The 25,955-nt window shown below is 41.3% G+C and overlaps 1 protein-coding gene across 20 annotated transcripts in view; it reads right to left on the reverse strand.

The window, feature by feature from the left end:
* Nucleotides 1-25,616, reverse strand: part of RIF1 (replication timing regulatory factor 1) — a 162,079-nt gene extending 136,463 nt beyond the window's left edge. For 16 of the 20 annotated variants that reach the window (XR_010122484.1, XR_010122481.1, XR_010122482.1 and 13 more), the window contains exons 1-10: nucleotides 25,466-25,589; nucleotides 24,972-25,085; nucleotides 24,135-24,213; nucleotides 20,575-20,671; nucleotides 18,785-18,912; nucleotides 18,570-18,664; nucleotides 14,843-15,032; nucleotides 12,143-12,235; nucleotides 6,203-6,341; nucleotides 1,730-1,881 (exon numbers count right to left, since the gene is read on the reverse strand). Coding sequence is in view for 3 of the 20 variants with exons in the window: in XM_063646037.1 (XP_063502107.1) it covers nucleotides 1,730-1,881; nucleotides 6,203-6,341; nucleotides 12,143-12,235; nucleotides 14,843-15,032; nucleotides 18,570-18,664; nucleotides 18,785-18,912; nucleotides 20,575-20,671; nucleotides 24,135-24,213; nucleotides 24,972-25,075 (1,077 nt within the window). In the remaining 17 variants the exon portion in view is untranslated. Of the gene's footprint in view, nucleotides 1-1,729; nucleotides 1,882-6,202; nucleotides 6,342-12,142; nucleotides 12,236-14,842; nucleotides 15,033-18,569; nucleotides 18,665-18,784; nucleotides 18,913-20,574; nucleotides 20,672-24,134; nucleotides 24,214-24,971; nucleotides 25,086-25,465 lie in introns of all 20 variants that reach the window. The other 4 variants (XR_010122487.1, XR_010122486.1, XR_010122483.1 and 1 more) reach the window with 4 other exon arrangements.
* Nucleotides 25,617-25,955: the final 339 nt, after the last annotated feature.

The following is a 25,955-nucleotide window of genomic DNA, read 5'->3' on the forward strand; positions in this document are numbered from 1 at the left end:
TCCTGTCCAAGAATGCATTCCCTGCTATGCAGCTATTTATATAAAATATAAGGACATATTTTATGTAAAATATAAAATATAAGGACATATTTTATGTAAAATATAAAATATACCCCCAAAATATACCCCCAGAAGTAAAATATACCCCCAAAATCCAAAATAAGTGATAAAGAAATGAAAAAGGTGTTAGTAAAGCTGCTCCTTTTAACTGTAAAAAAATTCAAAAACCAGGCTGGGCGCAGTGGCTCACGCCTGTAATCCCAGCACTTTGGGAGGCCAAGGGAGGAGGATCACAAAGTCAGGAGATCAAGACCATCCTGGCTAACAGAGTGAAACCCCGTCTCTACTAAAAATACAAAATATTAGCCGGGCGTGGTGGCGGGCACCTGTAGTCCCAGCTACGCAGGAGGCTGACGCAGGAGAATGGCGTGAAGTTGGGAGGTGGAGCTTGCAGTGAGCCGAGATCGCGCCACTGCACCCCAGCCTGGGCAACAGAGCGAGACTCCATCTCAAAAAAGAAAAAAAAATTTAAAAACCAAGGATGGAAATAATTGCAAATAACTCAAAAGATTTAGGTTAAGATTAAACTTTATATGTAAATACCAGTAAGGATATGAAAATCCTGAAAAATTCGTAAAATCATTGTGTAACAATTAAAAAGAACCTACAAATAGGATTAAGTCATTGGTTATCACTATGCAGCCTAGAAAATGGAGGGAGGAATAAAAAATAAGAACTGGTCCAACCTTGTATCTACCCAGTGTAGCACTTGATTTCTTTTTTTTTTTCTTTTTTTTTTTTTGAGATGGAGTCTCACTCTGTTGCCCGGGCTGGAGTGCAGTGGCATGATCTCAGCTCACTGCAACCTCCATCTCCTGGGTTCAAGCAATTCTCCTCAGCCTCCTGAGTAGCTGAGACTACAGGCCCATGCCACCACACCCGGCTACTTTTTTGTATTTTAGTAGACACGGGGTTTCACCATGTTGCCCAGGTTGGTCTCAAACTCCTGAGCTCGGGCAATCCACCTGCCTCTGCCTCCCAGTGCTAGGATTACAGGCGTGAGCCACCGCGCCCGGCTGATTTCTATTTCACTGACGCTGGTTTTCTTCTCAATTATATTCCAAACACTCTAGGGAAAAAAAGACTCTTTTTAAAATCATAATGCTTGTAGAGTAAGAATGAATATTTGAGTACTTCCTGATTTAAAAAACATTTCAGGGCCAGGCGCGGTGGCTCATGCCTGTAATCCCAGCACTTTGGGAGGCTGGCATGGGCAGATCATTTGAGGCCAGGAGTGTGAGACCAGCCTGGCCACCATGGTCAAACCCTGTCTATACTAAAAAATACAAAAAATCAGCCAGGTGTGGTTGTGCACCTGTAGTCCCCGCTACTCGGGAGACTGACGCAGGAGAATCACTAGAACCCAGGAGGTGGAGGTTGCAGTGAACTGAGATCGCACCACTGCACTCTATCCTGGGAAACAGAACAAGACTCTGTCTCAAAATAAATAAATAAAAACATTTCAGGTAAAGGGGCTCCATTTCAAGCAATTGAACAATATCCCTTGTGGGAAATGAATTTAAGTTCTCTGCCAGTAAAGTGAAAGATCTTTTATATGTTCTAGTCTGCTAATAAATAGCAAAAATAACACTAAAAGATTACATTGGTAAGAATTTAAGAACACATTAACAAAAACATAAAGTGCTATAGTCAACACTTGTAATGTTACCTGTTCAAAATTAGCAGGAAGATGAGGTCCAAGTCTCATCAGTAAATACCACCAGACTTCTAGTTTTGTTAATGCTAGAGTTTCTGTCCTCACATGGATGGAACTCAAAGGCTGCATTAACAACTTGAGTCTTTTTGCACTACACAGAATATCTTAAAAGAAAATAAGCACACAGTTAAAGAGATGTCCAAGCTAAAGATTAACTCTAACATTAGCTGTGCTATAGTCTTTTATCACAGCAGAAGAACAGATTTTAAAATATATTTTTTTAAATAAATCCCCAGGCTGTCCTTGCTCTACCCAAAACTTGCATCTTGATAAACTGCAGTACAGCCGAACCAAAAACACTCAATAAGTCAAAAATATATTTTAAAACAAGTAAGTAATATTTATTAGATATTGTATGCCGGGGCAATTTCCCACCAGGAAATACCTTAGGTTGGTTACAAATGAGGGGATGCTATTGACATCTTAGTGAGTAGAGACTAGGGACACTACTAAACTTCAACAACACACCAGGACAGTCCCGAAAAACAAATTATCCAGCACAAAATGCCAAAACTTTGAGAAATACTGTCCTAGCTGCTTTAGCATTCTCATTATCCCCATTTGACAAAGAAATGGAAGCATATGTTTACATTATGTCAAAAAAGGCTATCATTTTAAAAATCAATTATTAATATATTCCATCAAAAATCACTACTACTGGGGCCACTGATTTAATACATTTTTGAAATCTAAATAGATTCATTTAGATTCAGGACTGCCCTATCTTAACAATAATCATGTTGTTAAAATTCAACATAGAAATTAAATCCAATCTTCAGAAAAAACATTTATGCCAAATGAGTAAGACTGGGGATATGTAAAATTAAGACACAGTCTGTGCTAAAATAACTTGTCAAAAGGACCTTAAAAGGGCTGCGCGTGGTGGCTCACGCCTATAATCCTGGCACTTTGGGAGGATGAGGCGGGCTGGTCAGTTGAGGTCAGGAGTTTGAAACCAGTCTGACCAACATGGTGAAATCCTATCTCTACTAAAACTACGAAAAGGTTAGCTAGGCATGGCGGTAGCGCCTGTAATACCAGATACGCAGGAGCCTAACGCAGGAGACTCGCTTGGACCCAGGAGGCAAAGGTTGCAGTGAGCTGAGATTGTGCCACTGCGCTCCAGGCTGGGCGACAGAGTGAGACTCCGTCCTAAATAAATAAATAAATAAATAAATAGACTCGAAAAGGATTCTGAAACATCAGTCAGGCCATGTATTTGTTGGAATGGCACTCAACAATGTCTGTTACAACTACTCTGCCATTTAGCTATTTCAATTGACAGTTCTATAAGAAAATAAAGGCAATCACTGTGTGAACAAGTTCTCCAGTGTCTTCATTTCCTTTTTGGGGGTTCCTACTCTTTTTGTTCGTTCATTCACTCATTCATTCAGAGACGGAGTTTCACTCTTGTTGCCCAGGCTGGAGTGCAATGGCATGATCTCGGCTCACTGCAGCCTCCTCCTCCCAGGTTCAAGTGATTCTCCTGCCTCAGCCTCCCAAGTAGCTGGGATTACAGGCATGCGCCACCATGCCCGGCCAACTTTGTATTTTTAGTAGTGATGGGGTTTCTCCATGTTGGTCAGGCTGGTCTCTAACTCGAGAACTCAGGTCATCTGCCCACCTCTCAAAGTGCTGGGATTACAGGCGTGAGCCACCATGCCTGGACTCTATTTATGAGAAGAGCTCCATAATAATATCTCTACAGTAGCAGAGATTAATTGCCATGCAATAAACCAATCTCCTTTAATTACAAAATCTGATTTTACACAGGACAGTGATGGGTGCCCAGTTTTTGACTACTTTTTCTACTCCGCCATTGAGCCATCCTATCCAGTAAAATTTAAGTGGATGTGTATATAAGATTCTTAGAAGGCTATTTCTAGGTATAGGTGAGTAAGCTGTGAAGAAGTCTTTTCTGCTCTTCTGCCTTCCCTCCTTCCTGTCTGCAATTAAGACAAATCGAAGACGGCAGAGCAAAAACACAGTCATCTGATTCCTTGATGACTTCCTCGATCCACAGTATCAGTCATGGATTCCCTAGCTCTGTACTTATTTTTAACTTACTATCTTTAAACTACTCTTATGCTTTATCTTAATTCCTAAAGATTGTAGTCCCAAACATTACCTCACACTTCTGGGTTTACAGTTAGACCCAAATACATGCCAGCTCATAAACATAAAAATAAGCTACAATTTCAATTAAAAATTATAGTAGAATGAGCACAGCGGCTCACACCTATAATCCTAACACTCTGGAAGGCTGAGGCAGGTGGATCACTTGAATCCAGGGGCTTGAGACTAGGCTGGGCAACGTGGTCAAACCCCGCCTCTACAAAAAATACAAAAATTAGCCAGACATGGTGTCACATGCCTATAGTCCCAGCTACTTGAGGGGGCTGAGGTGAGAGGATCACTGGAGCCCAGGAGGTCAAGGCTGCAGTCAGCCACTGCACTCCAGTCTGGGTGATAGCGCAAGACCCTAAAGGGGGGAAGAAGAAAAAAACAAAAACACCTGTGCCCCCAAAATGTATGTACCAGTATTTTAAATAAAAGTAATTATAGGGCTGAGAGTGGTGGCTCTTGCCTGTAATCCCAGCACTCTGGGAGACCGAGGCAGGCAGATCACAAGGTCAGAAGTTCGAGACCAGCCTGGCCAATATGGTGAAACCTTGTCTCTACTGAAAATACAAAAATTAGCCAGACGTGGCGGCAGATGCCTGTCATCCCAGCTACTTGGGAGGCTGAGGCAGGAGAATCGCTTGAACCTGGGAGGCGGAGGTTGCAGTGAGCTGAGATCACGCCACTGCACTCCAGCCTGAGCAACTGAGTGAGACTCCATCTCAAACGAAAAAGAAAAAAAAGGCCTGGCACGGTAGCTCACACCTGGAATCCCAGCACTTTGGGAGGCCAAGGCGGGCAGATCACGAGGTCAGGGGATCAAGACCATCCTGGCTAACACGGCGAAACCCCGTCTCTACCAAAAACACAAAAAAATTAGCTGGGCTTGGTGATGAGCAGCTGTAATCCCAGCACTTTGGGAGGCCAAGGCAGGCAGATCACGAGGTCAGGGGATCAAGACCATCCTGGCTAACACGGCGAAACCCCGTCTCTACTAACAATACAAAAAAATTAGCCGGGCTTGGTGATGAGCACCTGTAATCCCAGCTATTCCGGAGGCTGAGGCAGGAGAACGGTGTGAACCCGGGAGGCGGAGCTTGCAGTGAGCCGAGATCGTGCCACTGCACTCCAGCCTGAGCAACAGAGTGAAACCCCGTCTCAAAAAAAGGTAATTATACATTAATGCAAATAATCACAATACAAAACATATTAAAAGGAGGAAAAAATGGGATAAATAATGGTGTTTGGCAGGAAAAATATAAGATACAAATCAACATTACTTAGCAGCTCTTGTAAACATACAGTATTAATTAAATCTAAGATTACCACCTAGTTAAGTACTCATACTAACCCAGTTTGGGGCTAAATATTCTTTCTTGTGATTATCAGAAAACTCCACTGGACAATAAGAAGGTAAGGTTAAAGTTAATCAAAAACAATGACTTCCCTATATCAATATTAAACCACTATTAGGTACTCTTCTAGAGATCCTGAGAGAAGTAAGGCCATCAACCACTGAAATTTTTATTCCATGGAAATCACAACTGCTTCCTATCATCTACTGACTATATAACCTCTGGAAAATTACTCAATCTCTCTAAAATAGTGATTAAACTATTTTAGAGAGATTGAGTAATTTTCCAGAGGTCACAGATTAATAATTACATCTCAGGTCTATTGTGATGATTAAATAAAATATTACATAAAGTACTCAACTCAGTGCTAACATGTAAGAAAGCCACAAATAATAGGCTGGGGGCAGTGGCTCACACCTGTAATCCCAGCATTTGGGAGGCCAAGGCGGGCGGATCACTTGAGGTCAGGAGTTCCAGACCAGCCTGGCCAACATAGTGAAACCCTGTCTCTACTAAAAATACAAAAATTAGCCGGGTGTAGTGGTGGGCACCTGTAACCCCAGCTACTCAGGAGGCTGAGGCAGGAGAATCGCTTGAACCTGGGAGGCGGGGGTTGCAGTGAGCCAAGATCCCACCACTGCACTCCAGCCTGGGCAAGAGCAACACTGTCTCAAAAAAATAAATAAATAAATAAGGAAGCCACAAATAGTTATTTTTCACTTTGTTCAGTTTTTGAAATACTGTAAAACAGATTTCATATTTGTGATTTTCAATGCCTAGTATGTGAATTCTATGTTCAGTACAAATTTATTCCTGTTCCCTTAAAATGAAAATAATTCAGTAGTAACTTAATTTCAACTTAAAATCCAAAAAACCAGAAAAACTTCATTTATCTTGCTTTAAGCAAAACGAATTCATAGAAAATCAAAATTGTTAAAATATTACTTACCTGGATTTAAAGCAAAATTATCTATTAAACTCTTCCAAGCAATAAAAGCTATCTTTTTAATCATGGGTGCTCCACTACGAAATCCAAGTTCTTCTAGTTGCAACAGAGAATTGATGAAACTCCCACTTCGATGCAAGGTCTAAAAAGGGGAAAAAAATCATTAAAAAGTTATTTATCTGCATGAAACAAAATAATTGCTATCACTCCTTTATTCATTCACTTAACAGATGCTCTTAGGACTTCATAATCTAATGGGGAGACAAAAGACAAATTATTCACAAAACATGGAGATGTGTTAAATGTTAGATATGTTAAAAGTCTTAGGAATATAAGAAAATAAACTTTAAACACACATTCTAAACTCAAGATCACAAAATATATAAAGTTTGAAGAAGCAGACAATGCATAACACAGAACATTTCTAAAACATTAGAGAAAATTAGGAGAACAGATAAATCCCAAACTTTATCAAATCATACCAAACAAAACATACGTTTATATTAAAAAATTATATTAGAGAAAAAAGGTGTTGAACTCTGAAAATAATAAAAATAACCTTTCAAACAAACTGAATGGAAAATTAAGGAAACATCTTATTTCATGGCTGTAAAAGAAGTATTTTTTAAAAACAGTATTATCTGCTAATAAAAAATAGTAAAAGTGAGATAAAAATCAAGAAAACTGAATAACTTTTCTTTTTTTTGAGAGGGAGTCTCACTCTGTCGCCCAGGCTACAGTGCAGTGGTGCCATTTTGGCTCACTGCAGCCTCCGTCTCCTGGGTTCAAGTGATTCTCCTGCCTCAGCCTTCCAAGTAGCTAGGATTACTGGCTAAAACTACCACACCCAGCTAATTTTTGTTTTGTTTTGTTTTGTGATGGAGTCTTGCTCTGTCACCCACTGGAGTGCAATGGTTGGATCTCAGCTCACTGCAACCTCTGCCTCCCAGGTTTAAGCGATTCTCCTGCCTCAGCCTCCCAAGTAGCTGGGATTACAGGTGTGTGCCACCATGCCTGGCTAATTATTGTATTTTTAGTTGAGGCGGGGTTTCACCATGTTGGCCAGGCTGGTCTCAAACTCCTGAACTCAGGTGATCCGTCCACCTCGGCCTCCCAAAGTGCTGGGATTACAGGTGTGAGCCACCATGCCGGCCTAATTTTTGTATTTTTAGTAGAGACAAGGTTTTGCCATGCTGGTCAGGCTGGTGACTAACTACTGACCTCAAGTGACCCACCCGCCTCAGCCTCCCAAAGTGCTGGGATTACAGACGTGAGCAACCACAGCCAGCAGAAAACCGGATAAATTCCAAATATTATGTAAGATTTAAATGGGAATACTATCAAACAAAAAGAAAAATATGAGCTCAGGAGAAAAAAAACAAAAAAATTAAAAAAAAAAAAAAAAATAGGCCAGGCACAGTGGCTCACACCTGTAATCCCAGCACTTTGGGAGGCCAAGGCAGGCGGATCACCTAAGGTCAGGAGTTCGAGACCAGCCTGACCAACATGGAGAACCCCCTTCTCTACTAAAAATACAAAAATCAGCCAGGCATGGTGGCACATGCCTGTAATCCCAGCTACTCGGGAGGCTGAGACAGGAGAACCACTTGAACCTGAGAGGCCGAGGTTGTAGTGAGCCGAGATCGTGTTTGCACTCCAGCCTGGGCAACAAGAGTGAAACTGTCTCAAAAAAAAAAAAAAAGAAAGAAAAAAAGGAAAATAAAGTACAAAATGGAAAAATGACAAGTAATGCATCACAAATAAAAAATTATATAAACACTAATGCTCCTAACAGGCTATAAGCCACATATAATCTTAACAGAATATAAACTGGTAACAAAAAAAAATGGTTTAGAAAATAAAAAACACACAAGTTAGCTATAAGAGCTAAAGGAAATACTTCATAATAGATCTAGCCCAAGAAGTTAAAGACAAAAGATGAAAATTATGAAGCACTGATGAAAGAAATTAAAGACCTAGGCCTGGCACAGTGGCTAACACCTGTAATCTCAGCACTTTGGGAGGTCGAGGCAGATGGATTGCTTTAGGTCATGAGTTTGAGACCAGCCTGGCCAACATGGTAAAACCCCATCTCTACTAAAAATACAGAAATCAGCCAGGCGTGGTAGCAGGCACCTACAATCCCAGCTACTCGGGAGGCCGAGGCAGGAGAATCACTTGAACCCGGGAGGCTGAGGTTGCAGTGAGCCAATATAGGCAGGGCAACAGAGCGAGACTCTTTAAAAAAAAAAAAAAAAAAAAAACCCCTAAATAAATGGAAAGACATCTGTGTTCGTGGGTAGAAAAGACAGACTTAACATCAATGAAATGCTAACTACTCAAGGCATTATATGCAGATTCATCACAATCCCTACCATGATTCCAACTGCCTTTTTCACAAAGAAGTCGATTGTCAAATTCACACGGAATTGAACAGTCTCAAAAAGCCAAAACAGCCAGGTGTGGTGGCTCACACGTGTAATGCCAGCACTTTGGGAGGCCAAGGCAGGAGGATTACAAGGTCAGGAGTTCGAGACCAGCCTGACCAATACGGGGAAACACTGTCTCTACTAAAAATACAAAAATTTAGCTGGGCATGGTGGCATGCGCCTGCAGTCTCAGCTACTCGGGAGGCTGAGGCAGGAGAATCGCTTGGACCCAGGAGGCGGAGGTTGCAGTGAGCTGAGATCACGCCACTGCACTCCAGCCTGGGCGACAGGGACAGTCTCCAGCTCAAAAAATAAATAAATAAATAAAAGCCAAAACAATCCTGAAAAATAATAAAACCAGACAAACTGACTGTCAAACTCAGTATAAAGCTACAGTAATTAATACATATGCTAATGGCATAAGGACAGCCATACAGACCATAAGAATAGAATATTGAGCTCGGATATAAATCTTTGCATCTATGTTCAACTGATTTTCAAGAGGGTACCACAGGCCAGGCGCAGTGGCTCACGCCTGCAATCCCAGCACTTTGGGAGGTCAAGGCGGGTGGATCTCTTGAGCTCAGAAGTTCGAGACTAGCCTGGCCAACGTGGTAAAACCCCATCTCTAATAAAAATACAGAAAAGAAAAAAAAAATTAGCCGAGCATGGTAGTGGGCACCTATAATCCCAGCTACCTGGGAGACTGAGGCAGGAGAATTGCTTGAACCCAGGAGGCAGAGGTTGCAGTGAGCCGAGATAACACCACTGCACTCCAGCCTAGGCAACAGAGTAAGACTGTCTCAAAAAAAAAAAAAAAAACACGGTACCACAAGGATTTAATAAAAACAACCTTTTCAATAAATGATACTGAGGAATCTGAATATCTGCATGCAAAAGGATGAACGTGGACTCTCCTTACACCATATCCAAATATTCACTCAAAATGGTTCAAAGATCTACATTCAAGATCTAAAACTGGAAAATTCTTAGACGAAAGCATTGGGAAACAAAAATGACACTGGATTTGGCAACGACTTCATGAATATGATGTCAAGTACGAGCAATAACAAAAAATATATATAATACTTCACCAAAATTAAAAACTCTGCAATGGATATTACCAAGAAAGCAAAAGAGAACCTACAGAATGGAAGCGAATATTTGCAAATCACAAAACTGATAAGGGATGAATATCCAAAACATATAAAGAACTACAACTCAACAACAAAAATTCAAACCTACTCAAAAATGGGCCAAGGACTTAGACATTTCTCCACAGACAATGAAACAAACAGCCAAGAACCAAATGAAAAGATGTTCAACATCACTAGTAATCAGAGAAATGCAAATCTATACCAAATCAATCCCACTTCACATTCACTAGAATGGCTATCAAAAAAAAGGAAAATAAAAAGTGTTGGTGAGGATGTTAAGGAAGCGGAACCCTAGTGCATTACTGGTGAGAATGTAAAATGGTGCAGCTGCTACAAGAGTTTGGTGCTGGCTGGTCCAAGTGGCTCATGCCTATAACCCAGCAATTTTGGAGGCTGAGGCAGGCAGATCACTTGAGCTGGAGACCAGCCTGAGCAGCATGGCAAAACCCCGTCTCTACAAAAAATACGAAAAAAAAAAAAAAATCAGCTGGGCTGGGTGGTAGTCCCAGGTAATTGGGAGGCTGAGGTGGAAGGATGGTTTGAGACTGGGAGACAGAGGTTGCAGTGAGCGAGGTTGTGCCACTGCACTCCAGCCTGGGTGATAGAGCCAGATCTTGTCTCAAAAAAAAGAAAGAGTTTGGAGCTTTCTCAAAAAGTTAAGCATAGAACTACTATATAACCCAGCAATTCCACTCTTAAGTATATACCCAAAAAACTGAAAGCCAGAATTCCAACAGATTTGTACACTGGTGTTTACAGCAACATTATTCACAATAGCCAAAAGGTAGAAACAACCTAAATGTCTCTCAACAGATAAACAAAATGTGTTATATACATAACAATTACTCAGCCATAAGAATGCCAACTTTAATATATGTTATGACATGGATAAACCTTAAAAACTTTATGCTGCCAGGCACGGTGGCTCACGCCTATAATCCCACCACTTTGGGAGGCCGAGGTGGGCGGATCACAAGGTCAGGAGATCGAGACCATCCTGGTCAACATGGTGAAATCCTGTCTCTACTAAAAACACAAAAATTAGCCGGACGTACTGGCACATGCCTGTAGTCCCAGCTACTCAGGAGGCTGAGGCAGGAGAATTGCTTGAACCCGGGAGGCAGAGGCTGCAGTGAGCCAAGATCACACCATTGTACTCCAGCCTGGGTGACAAGAGCAAAACTCCGTCTCAAAAAAAAATAAAAAAACTTTATGCTTAGTGAAATAAGCCAGATACAGAAGGGCAAGTATGTTATAATTTCACTTTTATGAGGTACCTAGAATAAGCAAATTCACAGAGTCAGAAAGTAGAACAGACATTACCAAAGGGTGATGTATGGGTGCGGGAGGAAGGCAGAGGAAGTTTAATGGGTACAGTTTTTGTTGGGGATGATGCACAAGTTTTGGGTATAGATAGTGGTGATGCTTACAACATTATGAATAGATTTAATGCCATTGACTTGTTCATTTACAAATGGTTAGAACATGTATATTTACATGTTCTAAATAAATATCTATTTTATTTTATTTTAAATAAAATATTTAAATAATATTTAAATAAAATATTTTAAATAAAAAAAATAAAAAATCTAAATAAAAGCAGCACACTCCCCACCACCCAAAACCTGGCTTAATCATTGAACATACAGTTGATTCTCTCTCATTATTCATAGTAGTTATGGTTTTCTATTATATAAAGTAGCCTTGAACACTAAGTTGGCAAATACTGAGCGATCACTCCCATGGGAAATACAGGGTTAGGTTCTTTGGACACAACACTTTTGTCAGCTGTTCAATATATAACCTGCTTAACGTCTATTAGAAGATATTTTATACTACTGAATCACTAACGTCAAACTCACAGCCAGTAGCTCTATAAATCGTGCCTGAACAAAGTTTATTTTCACCACTGGGTATATCACAGTCTTCCTTTACTTAGGAACATAAACTAGACAGCCCCTGGACCCAAGCTTTGGGTTCCAAATTTAAACAGTGAAACCAACCAGGAAAAGCACAGAAAAGTGAAAAATGTGGCATTACATGGATTATAAAAAGGACACCTGTTTAAGGTATGAGAACTAAAACAAAAAGGCAGAGCATAACCTTGCTTGACCTCAGCTGGACACACGCACGTTGTGTGACTCCAATTCTTTGCCACTCTGGGTGTCTACAAATGAAGGCAAAAGCAATGCAAGTACTGATTTCAGATTTACAAATAAATTTTAGTGAGTAGGCATGAAATAATGAGCATCAGCTGTACAAAGGAAATAATGAGCATCAACTGTACAAAGAAAAGGTAAGAAAAGAAAGAGTCCAGCATGTAAAAACTGTTGACTGTTCATTAACTGGGCACTTACCCTTCCGAGTAGTTTGACAAACAAAGGCCATAATTTTAACACGTAAGTCTCATTTTTACTCATAAATAGCTTCTGAAGTTCTGAGATTAATTTCTGCAAACAAAAGCAATTAATTTACCAAACAGACTCTTAGAAAAAAAAATCCAATACCAAAGTCTAGGAAAAATTTTTAAAAACTGATTCAACCAAATAGTTTTTTCTATAACAAAAATATTACCCCACCCGAGGCCAGGTACGGTGGGTCAAGCCTATAATCCTAGCACTTCGGGAGGCCGAGGCAGGAGAATCACCTGAAGTCAGGAGTTCAAGACCAGCCTGGCCAATACGGTGAAACCCAGTCTCTACCAAAAATACAAAAATTAGCTGGGCATGGTGGCAAGCGCCCATAATTCTTGCTACTCGGGAGGCTGAGGCACAAGAATCGCTTGAACCTGGGAGGCGGAGGTTGCAGAGAGCAGAAATTGTGCCACTGCTCTCCAGCCTGGGTGACAGAGCAAGACTGTCTCAAAAAAAAATAAAAATAAAAATTTTCCCAAAAGACTCCAAAAGGAAAATTGAAGCATATAGCAAATCCGAATGAGTTTTTACAGTAAATGCTCTAATACAAACACCCAGATTCTACCATTAACACTTTACTACGCTGATCTTATCACCTATCTGGCCATCCTACCATCCATCAATCCAACTTTTTTTTTCTACCAATATACTTTACCCTAAAAATGTCAGCATATCATTAACTAGTTTAAATGACACTGTATTAATATTTTCACACTAATAATGAAAAAATACATTAATAGCTTCATAATCAACAGACACGTGAAATAATTTTTAGCTCAAATTTATATAAAGAATTTCATATATGCTTTGTTGCAAGCTTGATAAATGGGTTAAAGAAACAATTTTATGGTCACGCGCAGTGGCTCATGCCTGTAATCTCAGCACTTTGGGAGGCCGAGGCGGGAGGATCACAAGGTCAGGAGTTCGAGACCAGCCTGGCCAATATGGTAAAACCCCATCTCTACTAAAAATACAAATATCAGTCAGGCATGGTGGCAGGTGCCTGTAATCCCACCTACTCCTGCTGAAGCAGGAGAATCGCTTGAACCCAGGAGGTGGAGGCTGCAGTGAGCTGAGACCACGCCACTGCACTCCAGCCTGGGCAACAATTGCTAAACAGTCTCAAAAAAAAAAAAATTATATATATGTGTGTGTATATATATATATATATATATACACACACATATATATGTTACTAAAATTGAATTCATCAGAATAAAGCTATTTATAAAGACACTCGAGTTACTGTGTCATACTGAACATTACCAAGAAGTCTTCTGCATTTTAAGCAAGTAAAATCCCAGGTTTTAGGGGCTGGGTATGGTGGCTCACGCCTGTCATCCCAACACTTTGGGAGACTGAAGTGGGAGGACTGCTTGAGCCCAGGAGTTCGAGACCAGCTTGGGTAATATAGTGAGACCTTGTCTGTTAAACAAAAAAACAAAACAAGACCTTCAAATATGGCTTTCCATGTAATCTAGAGTAAAAATCCATCCTTACAATGGTCCCTGCCATAGTCCTATGTGATTGGACCCTCTTTTCCTCTCATTCTCATTCACTCCATTACTGTCACACTGCCCAGTGTTCCCAGAACACCAACCAGGTACACAACCATTAGAGCCGGGCCTTTTGCCCTCATAGTTCTCTTGTCTGGTTCATTATCCACATGGGTAACTCCTACTCTGCCTTCAAATCACTGTTCAAATGTCCTTTCCTTTGCCTTCCCTGACCACCTTACATTCCTTTCTCACGGCACTCTCTGGTCCTTGCTCTTCTCCTTAGTGCTCTTCACTTACTACACTATGTACTTAATTATCTCTCTCACAAGAAAATAAGCTCCATCAAGCCTCTTTTGTTCACTGCTATATTCACAGCGCCTGCAACAATGCACTGCACATATCAGATGCCCAGTAAATATGTTAGAAGAACAATGGTTAGAAAACCTAAAACCTATGGCAAGTAGTAACTAGAAAACTATAGAGACTAGGTAAGTTTATGTACATTAAATTTGTATCTACTGGGATTATACAGTAACAACCCAAACATGAGTGAATCAGTTAATGCTCTCCCTCTTTCAGAAATACAATTCCTATTTCCTGTTTGTTGGGAATGAAGTAAAATGTCTGGATTTTAGTAACAATAGATAGCTCCCTTCCTTACTACAATGTAATGAGCAATGTGCCTATGCTAACTCATGCAACTCTTAAGGTTTTGATTCAAAGCTAAAATCCTAGATCATAGTGCAACTATACCAATATGCCCAGACAGATTTTTTATTTATTTATTTTTTGAGACAGGGTCTCATTGTCACCCAGCCTAGAACGCAGTAGTGAGATCACAGCTCACTGCAGCCTCAAATTTCTGGTCAAGCAACCCTCCTGCCTTAGCCTCCCAAGCATCTGAGACTACAAGATCATGCCACCACGCCCAGCTAATTTTTAAGATATTTTGTAGAGATGGGTCTTCACCATGTTGCCCAGATGGGTCTGGAACTCCTGGCCTCAAGCAATCCTCCCATCTCAGCCTTCCGCTTTGGGACTACAGGTGAGAGCCACTGTACCTGGCCCCCAGACTGAATTTTAAGCTTAGTGAAGAACCTTCTGATGCAGTATCCAGAAAATTCTTACATAAAAGAACACTCACAGTAGTCATAAGCTGCTCCGTAATAGATGCTATTTCTTGCTGTTTCTGAAGCAATAATGGCATTCCCATCTCCAGAGCAGTTGCTCCCCGCAAATGTACCTTTTGTGCTGAATGAACCACTAAAGGTATGACCAGTTTTGCCCACCTCACTGCCTCTTCTCCCATTTGAATTGGGGCTTGTTCAATTAGCCTATGATAGAGAAATCAATGAATAATTAGCGTGACCTCATGTTTTAAGTCTAAACAAGCAGTAAAATATGTGACACACAGAAATATACACAGTACGGCCCATTTGTTTTAGAATATATACAAATATGCATATACACAAGAAATAGATCTAATTTTTACTAATTTGCACATTATTGCTTTTGTAAATTTTTTTTAAAGAACCAATATTGTCTTTAAATTGAAATATTTCAGTCATCCCTCAGTATCCCTGGGGGATTGGTTCCAGGACCTCACAATAATGCTCAAGTCCAATATAAAAAGGACAGTATAGGCAGGGCTCACGCCTGTAATCCCAGCACTTTGGGAGGCCGAGGCGGGTGGATCACGAGGTCAGGAGATAGAGACCATCCTGGCTAACATGGTGAAACCCCGTCTCTACTAAAAATACAAAAAATTAGCCAGGTGAGGTGGCAGGCACCTGTAGTCCCAGCTACGTGGGAGGCTGAGGCAGGAGAATGGCGTGAACCCCGGGGGTCGGAGCCTGCAGTGAGCTCGCGCCACTGCACTCCAGCCTGGGCGACAGAGTGAGACTCCGTCTCAAAAAAAATAAATAAAAAATAAGTAAATAAAAAGGACGGTATAGTCATGCACCACAGAGCAAGGTTTTGGTCAAAGATGCAGCACATTCACAATGGTGGTCCCATAAGATTATGAGGGACTTGACAAGTTTCTATCACCTAGTGACATCGTAGCTGTCGTAACACTGCAGTGCAATACATTATTCATGTTTCTGATGACACTGGTGTAAACAAATCTACTGCACTCTCATTCATATAAAAGTACAGCACAATTACATACAGGACATAATACTGTATTATATGATAATGATAATAAATGACCAGCTGGGTGCAGTGGCTCACACCTGTAATCTCAGCACTTTGGGAGGTGGAGGCGGGTAGATCACGAGGTCAGGAGATCAAGACCATCCTGACCAACATGGTGAAACCCCGTCTCTTCTAAACATACAAAAATTAGCTGGGTGTGGTGGCACATGCTTGTAATCCCAGCTCCTTGAGAGGCTGAGGCAGGAGAATTGCTTGAACCTGGGAGGCGGAGGTTGCAGTGAGCCAAGACCTCACCACTGCGCTCCAGCCTGGTGACAGGGCAAGATTCTGTCTCCAAAAAAAAAAAAATAGTAATAAAAAAAAAACAAAAAATAAATGACTATGTTACTGGTTTATGTATATACTACACTATAATTTTTATCATTAGAGTTTACTCCTATTTGTATTTTTAAAAAGTTAACTGCAAAGTAGCCTTGAAGGGTCCTTCAGCAGATACTCCAGAAGGCAGCATCAATCACAGAAGATGATAGCTCCATGCATGTTATTGCCCCGAACACGTTTCAGTATGTCAAGATGTGGAGGTGGGAGACAGTGATAATGATCCTGACACTGCAGAGGCCCTAGGCTGATGTTATGTTGTTAACCAAAAAGTTACGAAAGTTTAAAAAAAAAAAATTTAAAATTAAGGCTCCTAGAATAAGGATCTAAAGAGGGAAAATATGTTTGTACAATTGTATGTTTGTGTTTTAAGCTAAGTACTCTTTTTTTTTTTTTGAGACCAAGTCTCGCTCTGTCACCCAAGCTGGAGTGCAGTGGTGCAATCTCAGCTCACTGCAACCTCTGCCTCCCGGGTGCAAGCGATTCTCAATGCCACAGTCTCCCATATAGCTGAGATTACAGGCACACATCACCACGCCCGGCTGATTTTGTATTTTCAGTAGAGATGGGGTTTCACCATGTTGGCCAGGCTGGTCTCAAACTCCTGACCTCAGGTAATCCACCCACCTGGGCCTCCCAAAGTTCTGGGATTACAGGCGTGAGCCACTGTGCCTGGCCAAAGCTAATTATTCTTACAAAAGTCAAAAAGTTTAAAAATTTTAAAGTTACAGTAAGCTGGCCAGGCATAGTCGTTCACGCCTGTAATCCTGGTACTTTGGGAGGCCAAGGTGGGTGGATCACCTGAGGTCAGGAGTTCAACACCAGACTGGCCAACATGGCAAAACCCCTCTCTGCTAAAAACACAAAAATTTGCCGGGCGTGGTGGCTGGCGCCTATAATCCCAGCTACTCGGGAAGCTGAGGCACAAGAATTACTTGAACCTGGGAGGTAGAGATTGTGGAGAGCTGATATCACACCACTACACTCCAGCCTGAACAACAGAGTGAGACTGTCTCAAAAAAATAAAGTTACAGAACGTAGAGGTTAATGTATTTTGAAAATGTTTTTATAGCTTTAGTATAGCCTAAGTGTACAGTCTTTATGAAATCTACGAATAGTGCACAGTAACGTCCTAGACCTCCACATTCCCTCGTCACTCCTTCACTGACTCACCCAAAGAACCTTCAGTCCTAAAAGCTCCATTCGTGGTAAGTGTGAGATACAGGTGTACCATTTTTTAATCTTTTTTTATCATATTTTTACTGTACCTTTTCTATGTTTAGGTACACATATAGTATCGTGTTAGAAGTGCCTACAATATCCAGTACAGTAATAACACTGTACAAGTCTGTAGCCTAGGAGCAACAGGTTATACCATGCAGCCTAGGTATATAGTAGGCTATTCCACCTAGGTTTGTTTAAGTCCACTTTACAATGTTTGCACAATGATGAAATTACATAATGATGCATTCCTCAGAATGTATTCCCATCATTATGTGACACATGACTGTATTTGCATATAACCTATGCACATCCTCCCGTATACTTTAAATCATTTCTAGATTACTGATAATAGCTAATACAATGTAAGTGCTAAGTAAGTAGTTGTTATACTGTACTGTTTAGGAAATAATGACAAGAAAATCAGTCTGTACATGTTCAATACAGATGCAATTTTTCTGAGACTTTCAACCCTCAACTGGTTGAATCTAAGGATGCAGAACCTACAAAGGGCCAACTGTATTACTTATTGTTATATTACTAAATTCATCATTGTTATAGGATAGCCAGAGAACCATGACATAATCTTACCATCAATCAGAGCATTCAACAATAGGGAAGTTAAAGCAAGTAACTCAACAAGAAAATTTTAAAGAACAAAAAACAGGGAAGACAGAAATGTCATCAAAGAGTTTACACTTAAAAAAAAAAAGAGTTTATGCGTTGGCATGCCTGTTATAACAAAAATGAAGAAGGTACTCTATTCCCTGCTGAACACCAATTGCCTTCCTAAACAACCCAAGCCCAATTATGAGTTTATATTATTTTTTAAACCCTTACACAAGCTTTAACAGAACCTGAACTGTGTATGTTATTAGCAGGAACATAACCAAGACTTCACCTTGAACATGGTCCCAGTAAAAACAAACAAAAAACCCAGTAACCTATGCACATCTACTTCCATCTTTTTCCTGTTACTTTTTATCCTTGAGTCGTTTGGTGTAAATGACATTCCCCCTTTTAATGTCTGTCTCTCATTTAAATCCCAAAAGCCCTCTCCTTCAGCTAAATTTATGAAAACTATTCTTCAATTTGCACAACATCCAAATGCATACCTTATGATAACATTTAATGCTTCAAAATCAACAACAGCAGAATGCGTCTCTCCTTTGTTAAATAGCACTTCTAATGAATCAATTATACTGGATACCTAAAAAACAAACCAAATGAATGCAAATGAAATAAGCCTGAACTGCTTTTATTGGCATTATAGTTTTTTATTTTTTAATTGGCATATAGTTAAGATGGCATACCCAAAAACTATACTCACCATTTTGCCAACCACTTCAGAGGGAAATGTCTGCTTAGATATCACCCAAAGTGCTCTGGTACGTACATTTTTGTCTGAACTCTTAATGGTATCATTCAATTTTGAAAGCAATTCTAGAGCATTTGCCTCTGAAAAACAAGCAGTTTTAATTTTATATAGAAATATTTGAGACTTTAAAGAGTATCAACTAAAAACTAGAGAAAACAATATACTCATCAATCATAAAATTAAATGTATATCCAGAGAACAGATCAGAGAACCAATGCTGATACCAAACTTCTCCCCAAAACACAAAATTCAGATTAGAGGGGAAGATATACTGAGAGAAAATAAAACAATAGACACCAAATCAGATATCTTGTGCAACTGAAATAACTAGATATCATTGTAGGTTTGAACATACAAGACAATTATTGGTAAAATGTTTCCAATCCTGCATCTCTGCTCCAAAATGAACAACTCCTGCTTTAGGCTGCTAACACTTCCATATATAAAAAAGAGCAGGCAGCAGCTTTTCCCTCAAAAACAGATGGTAACAACTTTGACATCTTTATTCCTAACTTCCCTTAAGATAAGGGTTTCCTTTACAATGGAAATCATCTAACTATGGAGCAACAGTGCAGACTACTTGAAAACTTGGAAAGCATTAGGTTCTGTGCTTTCATTACCACTTTTAGTTCCAAATTATCCCACATTTATCACTATGTCAAAAAACTTTTCAATTCAGCATATTCCTTAGTGCATATGCCTGAATAAAGTTTCCCCTTTTACAGCAATCATGTTTAAATACCCTTTTTATTCGATATTTTTTTGAGATGGAGTTTCACTCTTCTTGCCCAGGCTGGAGTGCAATGGCACCATCTTGGCTCACTGCAACCTCCGCCTCCCAGGTTCAAGCGATTCTCCTGCCTCAGCCTCCCGAGTAGCTGGGATTACAGACATGTGCCACCAGGCCCGGCTAATTTTTTTTTGTATTTTTAGTAGAGACAGGGTTTCTCCACGTTGGCTAGGCTGGTCTCGAACTCCCGACCTTAGGTGATCCACCCACCTCGGCCTCCCAAAGTGCTGGGATTACAGGCATGAGACACCACACCCAGCAAATACCCCCCCTTTTTTGAGTCCCAGTCTGGAGTGCAGTGGCGCGCTCTGGGCTCACTGCAAGCTCCGCCTCCCGGGTTCACGCCATTCTCCTGCCTCAGCCTCCCCAGTAGCTGGGACTACAGGCACCCGCCACCACACCCAGCTAATTTTTGGTCAAATACCGTTATTTTTAAGAGCAAATTTTGTAGTCTCAAAGTTACAGCTATGTGTAGGTAATGTTAATCTGAACATTCTTTTTTTTTTATTTTTTTGAGACGGAGTCTCGCTTATCACCCAGGCTGGAGTGCAGTGGCACAATCTCGGCTCACTGCAAACTCCGCCTACTGGGTTCACTCCCGCGTCATTCTCCTGCCTCAACCTCCCAAGTAGCTGGGACTATAGGCGCCTGCCACCGCGCCCGGCTAATTTTTTGTATTTTTAGTAGAGATGGGGTTTCACCGTGTTAGCCAGGATGGTCTCGATCTCCTGACCTCGTGATCCACCCGCCTCGGCCTCCCAAAGTGCTGGGATTACAGGCGTGAGCCACCACACCCAGCCATTCTTTCTTTCTTAAAAGCAAACCTTAAACTACAGGTTCTGAAACTAATCCAGAGATAACAGTACTTTTAACAGCATCAAACTACTTATACTTAAAATTTACACTTTATTTATATTCTAAAAATATTAACAGTCATAAGAAATTTATCTACCTGATAATTCTGAGGTAATTTTGGAATTGTATAAGCAAAACCCCAGGGCTTGTAGAGCAGCACTACTCAGCTCCGAGTTTTGACTGGACATGTGAGTCTACAAAAACAAAACCACATTTATTACAAACAAGCACAACTGTAAATCAATTTTTAGAAAGCAGAGGTCGATTACAGAACAAGTAAATTCATCACATTACTCCAACAAATCCTTGAGAATATGCATAAAAAATAAAAAAAAAACAAGGAATAAAATCAGAAGGCCATGTGTACAGCTTGGTAAAGAAAGGAGAGGAAACTGGATCGAGATCAACTGAAGATAAAGGATATCTCTACACCTATGAGAGCAAAGAAAAAGAGGTCAACAGATGAAAGATGCTAAAGACATGACAGGGAAAAGGGAGCAAGGCCCTTCCACTGAGTAAACAAGAGACTCAAATCCAAAAGCTAACATCCTAGCTTTAGAGTGGAGTGACATCTCTTCCTCTAAGACTGGGAGAAGGAAGGGGTTAGAATGTAACATTTATAAAGTATCTATTATTATCTCAATTAATAGTAAAATAAAACAATTTTTTAAACCTTACTTTATACATAAGAAAATTTCAATCCATGTCAATCTAGAAATTTTTTTTTTTTTTTTTTTGAGACAGAGTTTCGCTCTTGTTGCCCAGGCTGGAGTGCAATGGCATAATCTCAGCTCCCTGCAACCTCTGCTTCCCAGGTTCAAGAGTAGCTGGGATGACAGGCGCACGCCACCATGCCTATATTTCTGTATTTTTAGTAGAGATGGGGTTTCACCATGTTGGCCAGCCTGGTCTCAAACTCCTGACCTCAGGTGATCCACCCGCCTCAGACCTCCCAAAGTGCTGGGATTATAGGCGTGAGCACCGTGCCTGGCTGTCAATCTAGAATTTGAACCCAACTCATACCATTTATGTAAAAGCTATAAAAGGCTAAATCTGTCAAAGAGGATCTCAATATGAATGTTTACTTTTACCCTGTACCCCATTCGCTTGTACCATTTCCTACTCCAAAGGGATTTATCTTCAAAATCCCCTATATGTATTTGAATCAAATATCCAAGGAATCTTCAACTGTTATTCTTGAGCAGGAAGAACAGCAAATGTTAATGGTTAAATATATGAGAGGATATTTCCCTGTAGTGTCTTCTATATTTACAAAACCAAGCCAAAAAATGCAAACTCTAGAGTACAAAATGTAAGGGATATAGCACAGCAACCAGTTGTAAGCAACTAAGTAAGGCTTAATACTTTGAGAGCTACTAGTGTATCTCCTGGATAATAGCTAGTAAATGTTTGTGATTAATTTTCATTAAACTTACTTGAAAGTGTTCCTTAACGATGATGCGTCTCATTTTCAAGAATGTTATAGATTCTAGACACAATCCTAGCTGAACTCTAAACACGATACAGAAACATGTTCTATTTTACCTGGTATGGTTCCTACTCTGAAAGAATTCAATTATCCTTTCATTGCTTAAAATTGCTTATTGTCCTATTATCAACCTTCCATGTGCATCCAAATAATTTCAGGTACAAATCCTGTTTACAAACAATGCAACTTGACTCAAACTATATGCAATAAGGCTGGGCACAATGGCCGAGGCTTACTTTGGGAGGCCAAGGTGGGCGGATCACCTGAGGTCAGCAGTTCGAGACCAGCCTGACCAACATGGAGAAACCCCGTCTCTACAAAAAAAATACAAAAAGAAATTAGCCGGGCATAGTGGCGCATGCCTGTAATCCCAGCTACTTGGGAGGCTGAGGCAGGAGAACGGCTTGAACCCGGGAGGTGTTCAAGCCATTGCACTCCAGCCTGAGCAGCAAGAGCAAAACTCCGTCTCAAATAAAAAAAAAGTCTGCAATAGAATTCCTGATCCTATAAATACTCAATATACGAAAGTGCATGTCTTCACATCGAATTACTATAATGTGGAATATGATAATGAAGAAAATGGAATAAACACTGATATTAAGTAACTAACACACAATAAAGTTTCTGCTTACACAAAAAATGTTGATGACTATGACAACACCAAGAGTAGGTAGTATCTCTATTAATGCTTAGCCAAAAATCATGTTAAAATGTACAATACATGTCTGGATGAAACACTTGTTTAAAGGCACACGGCTGGGCACGGTGGCTCACACCTGTAATCCCACCACTGTGGGGGGCCAAGGCGGGTGGATCACCTGAGGTCAGGAGTTCAAGACCAGCCTGGTCAACATGGTGAAACCCCGTCTCTACTAAAAATATTAGCTGGATGTGGTGGGGGTATGCCTGTAATCCCAGCTACTCAGGAGGCTGAGGCAGGAGAATCACTTGAACCTGGGAGGCAGAGGTTGCAGTGAGCTGAGATTGTGCCACTGCACTCCAGCATGGGTGACACAGCAAGACTCTGCCTCAAACAAACAAAAAGCACAAAAGCTGGGCATGGTGTCACCTACTTGTAATCTCAGCTACTAAGGAGGCTGAGGTGGGAGGATCGCTTGGACCCAGGAGTTCGAGACTGGCTTAGACAACCTATCAAGACCCCTACCTCAACTTTAAAATTTAAAAAAAAAAATAAAAGCACAAGAACAAGGTCATAATAAAAACACAAAAAGAAAATTTAAAAAAAAAGAACAAGGTCATAAAAATGAGAACTCTAAGAAACTTTGGAGATAAAAGTTCAACTTTTTCATTCCAAAAACAAGGAAATTTAAAAGATGTTAAGGATGGTCAGGAAGCCACTGAGTAGGCAAGTGAAGACACGAACACAGGTCTGTAGTATGATGTCAATCAGCAAAAATGGTAACGGTTGTAGCAAAAACTGAGGGTGAATGAGGAAAAAGAAATTAATGCTACCTACAGACTAGACCAAAGACAACTGTAATTTTAGAATCACTTACTTAGATGTAGATTCCCAAAAGGAAAGAAAACAGATTAATCTCTGATCACTGCTTTCAAGAGCACAAACTCAGATTCAAGTGCCCCTAGGCAACTTTAGGCAAATTAAATTAATTTCTTCACCTGCAAAGTGATCATTAAGAAATAATCTCACGGAACCATGGAGAGTTAAGCGATAAAGCGTGTAAGGTAATTAAGAAAGTACCTGAGAAGCTTTAATTAACAATAAAGAGTATTATAATCAGTATTATTGCTGTTATTTTAGATTCAAAGCTTTTGAGTCAACTGGCAAAACTTTAAAAAACCACCAAAAGTGGCTGGACACAGTGGCTCACGCCTGTAATCCCAACACTTTGGGAGGCTGAGGCAGGTGGATCACCTGAGGTCGGGAGTTCGAGACCAGCCTGACCAACATGGAGAAACCCCTTCTCTACTAAAAATACAAAATTAGCCGGGGTGTTGGTAATCCCAGCTATTCAGGAGGCTGAGGCAAGAGAATCGCTTGAACCCGAGAGGCGGAGGTTTCAGTGAGCCGAGCCCGAGCCATTGCACTCTCACCTGGGCAACAAGAGCGAAACTACACCTCAAAAAAAAAAACAAAACAACAAAAAAACTACCAAAAGTGAAAAACTATTTAACAAACAGATACATACCTTTAAAACTTTGTACAGCCGAGGAAGTTTTTTCTCAATTTCTGTAATTACTTCTTTTCCTTCTTCTCCAGTCATACGACTTAAAAAGCAGGAAGAACACAAGTTTAAGTAGTTGACAGGAAAAAAAAAATACTCCCAAAAATACATGTACAATCTTTTTAAAAATTACTTTCTAACTCTTGCAAATGAATTGACCCAGTAAGTAAGGTCCTTAAGGGTATACAGAATATATAATGCAACATATATCAGAAATGAAAGTAATAAACCCTCAGAATAAGTTTTTACATCGAGTACATGCAAGTTGTGACAGCCTGACTCCAAAAAGACAGAACAGGGATCCCTATCCCTAGTTACTAACGATTTGCTAAGCCTTTACAAAAGGTTTTACAAAACTTTAGTACATTTCTATGAAAATTATTTTGAAGCATTTTGCAATTAATAAAAATCAGTTTATTGCTGTTAAAAAACCAACTCTGGGTAACCACATTTTCCCAACACATCGGTGGTTTACACTGAAGACCCCTCCTCCAACAGCTACTTCCAATCGAAACTTTTAAATATCCCTCGCTTGCAAAACACACGTGCAGGCTCCCTGGTTCCAAACACACACCTCAAGCGCAGCAGCACCAGTACCCGGGAACGTCACCTAGGATACATCTTCCCCGCCCCCCAAAGCGTCCGTGACTCGGGCGTCCTCACATTTGCCAGACTTCTAGAATTAACATTTGCTAGACTTCTAGAACTCACATTCATTCTACGCGCCCCTCCCAACCACCTTCTTTCTCCCCACTCTAGAGCGCCCCCCCCGCCCCCGCTACGCCCCGTGGCGGACCTCACCTGGTCAAAGTCAGGTAAGCGTCAGTCTGCCCTCCATGGGAGGCAGAAGGGTCTTCCAAAGTCTCCAACAGGGGCGCGAGGGGGCTCTGACCCCTGGCCGTCATGTCGGCCACCCTGAGGCCCGAACCGGAAGAGGAGAAAATCCAGTGACCGATGGAAACAGCCCCGCGGCGGCCCAGTGTGAGTCCGGCCCTCACACCCGCACGCCCGCCCCAGCCTCACAGCCACGCCGCGTCTGCACCCCAGGCCTCCGAAGCACCAAACCCCAGCGCGAATCTCCTCCGGCGCCCGGCACCAGGTACCTGAGCCCACGCCACATTCGGGCCTGGGCCCGCTCCCGCCACCACTTTCCCGGGCAGCTTTCAACAGAGGGAGGAGATCGGCGGAGGGCGGGAGAAGCCCGGGGAACGAGGCATCTCGCCGCGAGGGGGCGGAGGGTGGGTAGACTGAGGGTTCCCCGCGGCCTACCACTGTGACCTCGATATTTATCCCACCTAGGAAGATCAGGACAGGGTCCTCTCCGCCTCTGCCCCTCGGCACCCGGACGCTGCCAGAGCTCGACTTTCCCCGGCTCCGGCTGTTTACTCACGCGTGCGGCGCGCTCCCTCCTAGACCAAGATGGCGGCGGGGCGGGCCCACGAGTGCGCGGGAGTAGGTTAGGCCTGGCGGGAGAAGTTCGAGCCAATCCAACAGTCAGCGGCGCACCGGAGTTATCGATCGCCTCCCTTCCCATCCCTTCCCTGCCCGGCTGCCGCGGCACGCCCCTCTGGTCAGCATCAGGTGGTGGTGTTTTGCCTAAGGCGAGAGACTTGAAATTCAAGATGTGAGTTAATTGCTCAGACTCACTAGACTGAACATAGTGGGCCTTCAGACTAAGTGTTCAAACTCCAAGTCCAGTGCTTGTTAAAGTTTTAGCAACAAATCAGTTAGCAAAAGGAGATAACGTACTGTTAGGTTTAAGACTAAGAGCTGGCCGGGCGCAGT

Source organism: Symphalangus syndactylus, chromosome 9, assembly GCF_028878055.3.
Source record: "Symphalangus syndactylus isolate Jambi chromosome 9, NHGRI_mSymSyn1-v2.1_pri, whole genome shotgun sequence".
In the NCBI taxonomy this organism is placed as follows: domain Eukaryota; kingdom Metazoa; phylum Chordata; class Mammalia; order Primates; family Hylobatidae; genus Symphalangus; species Symphalangus syndactylus.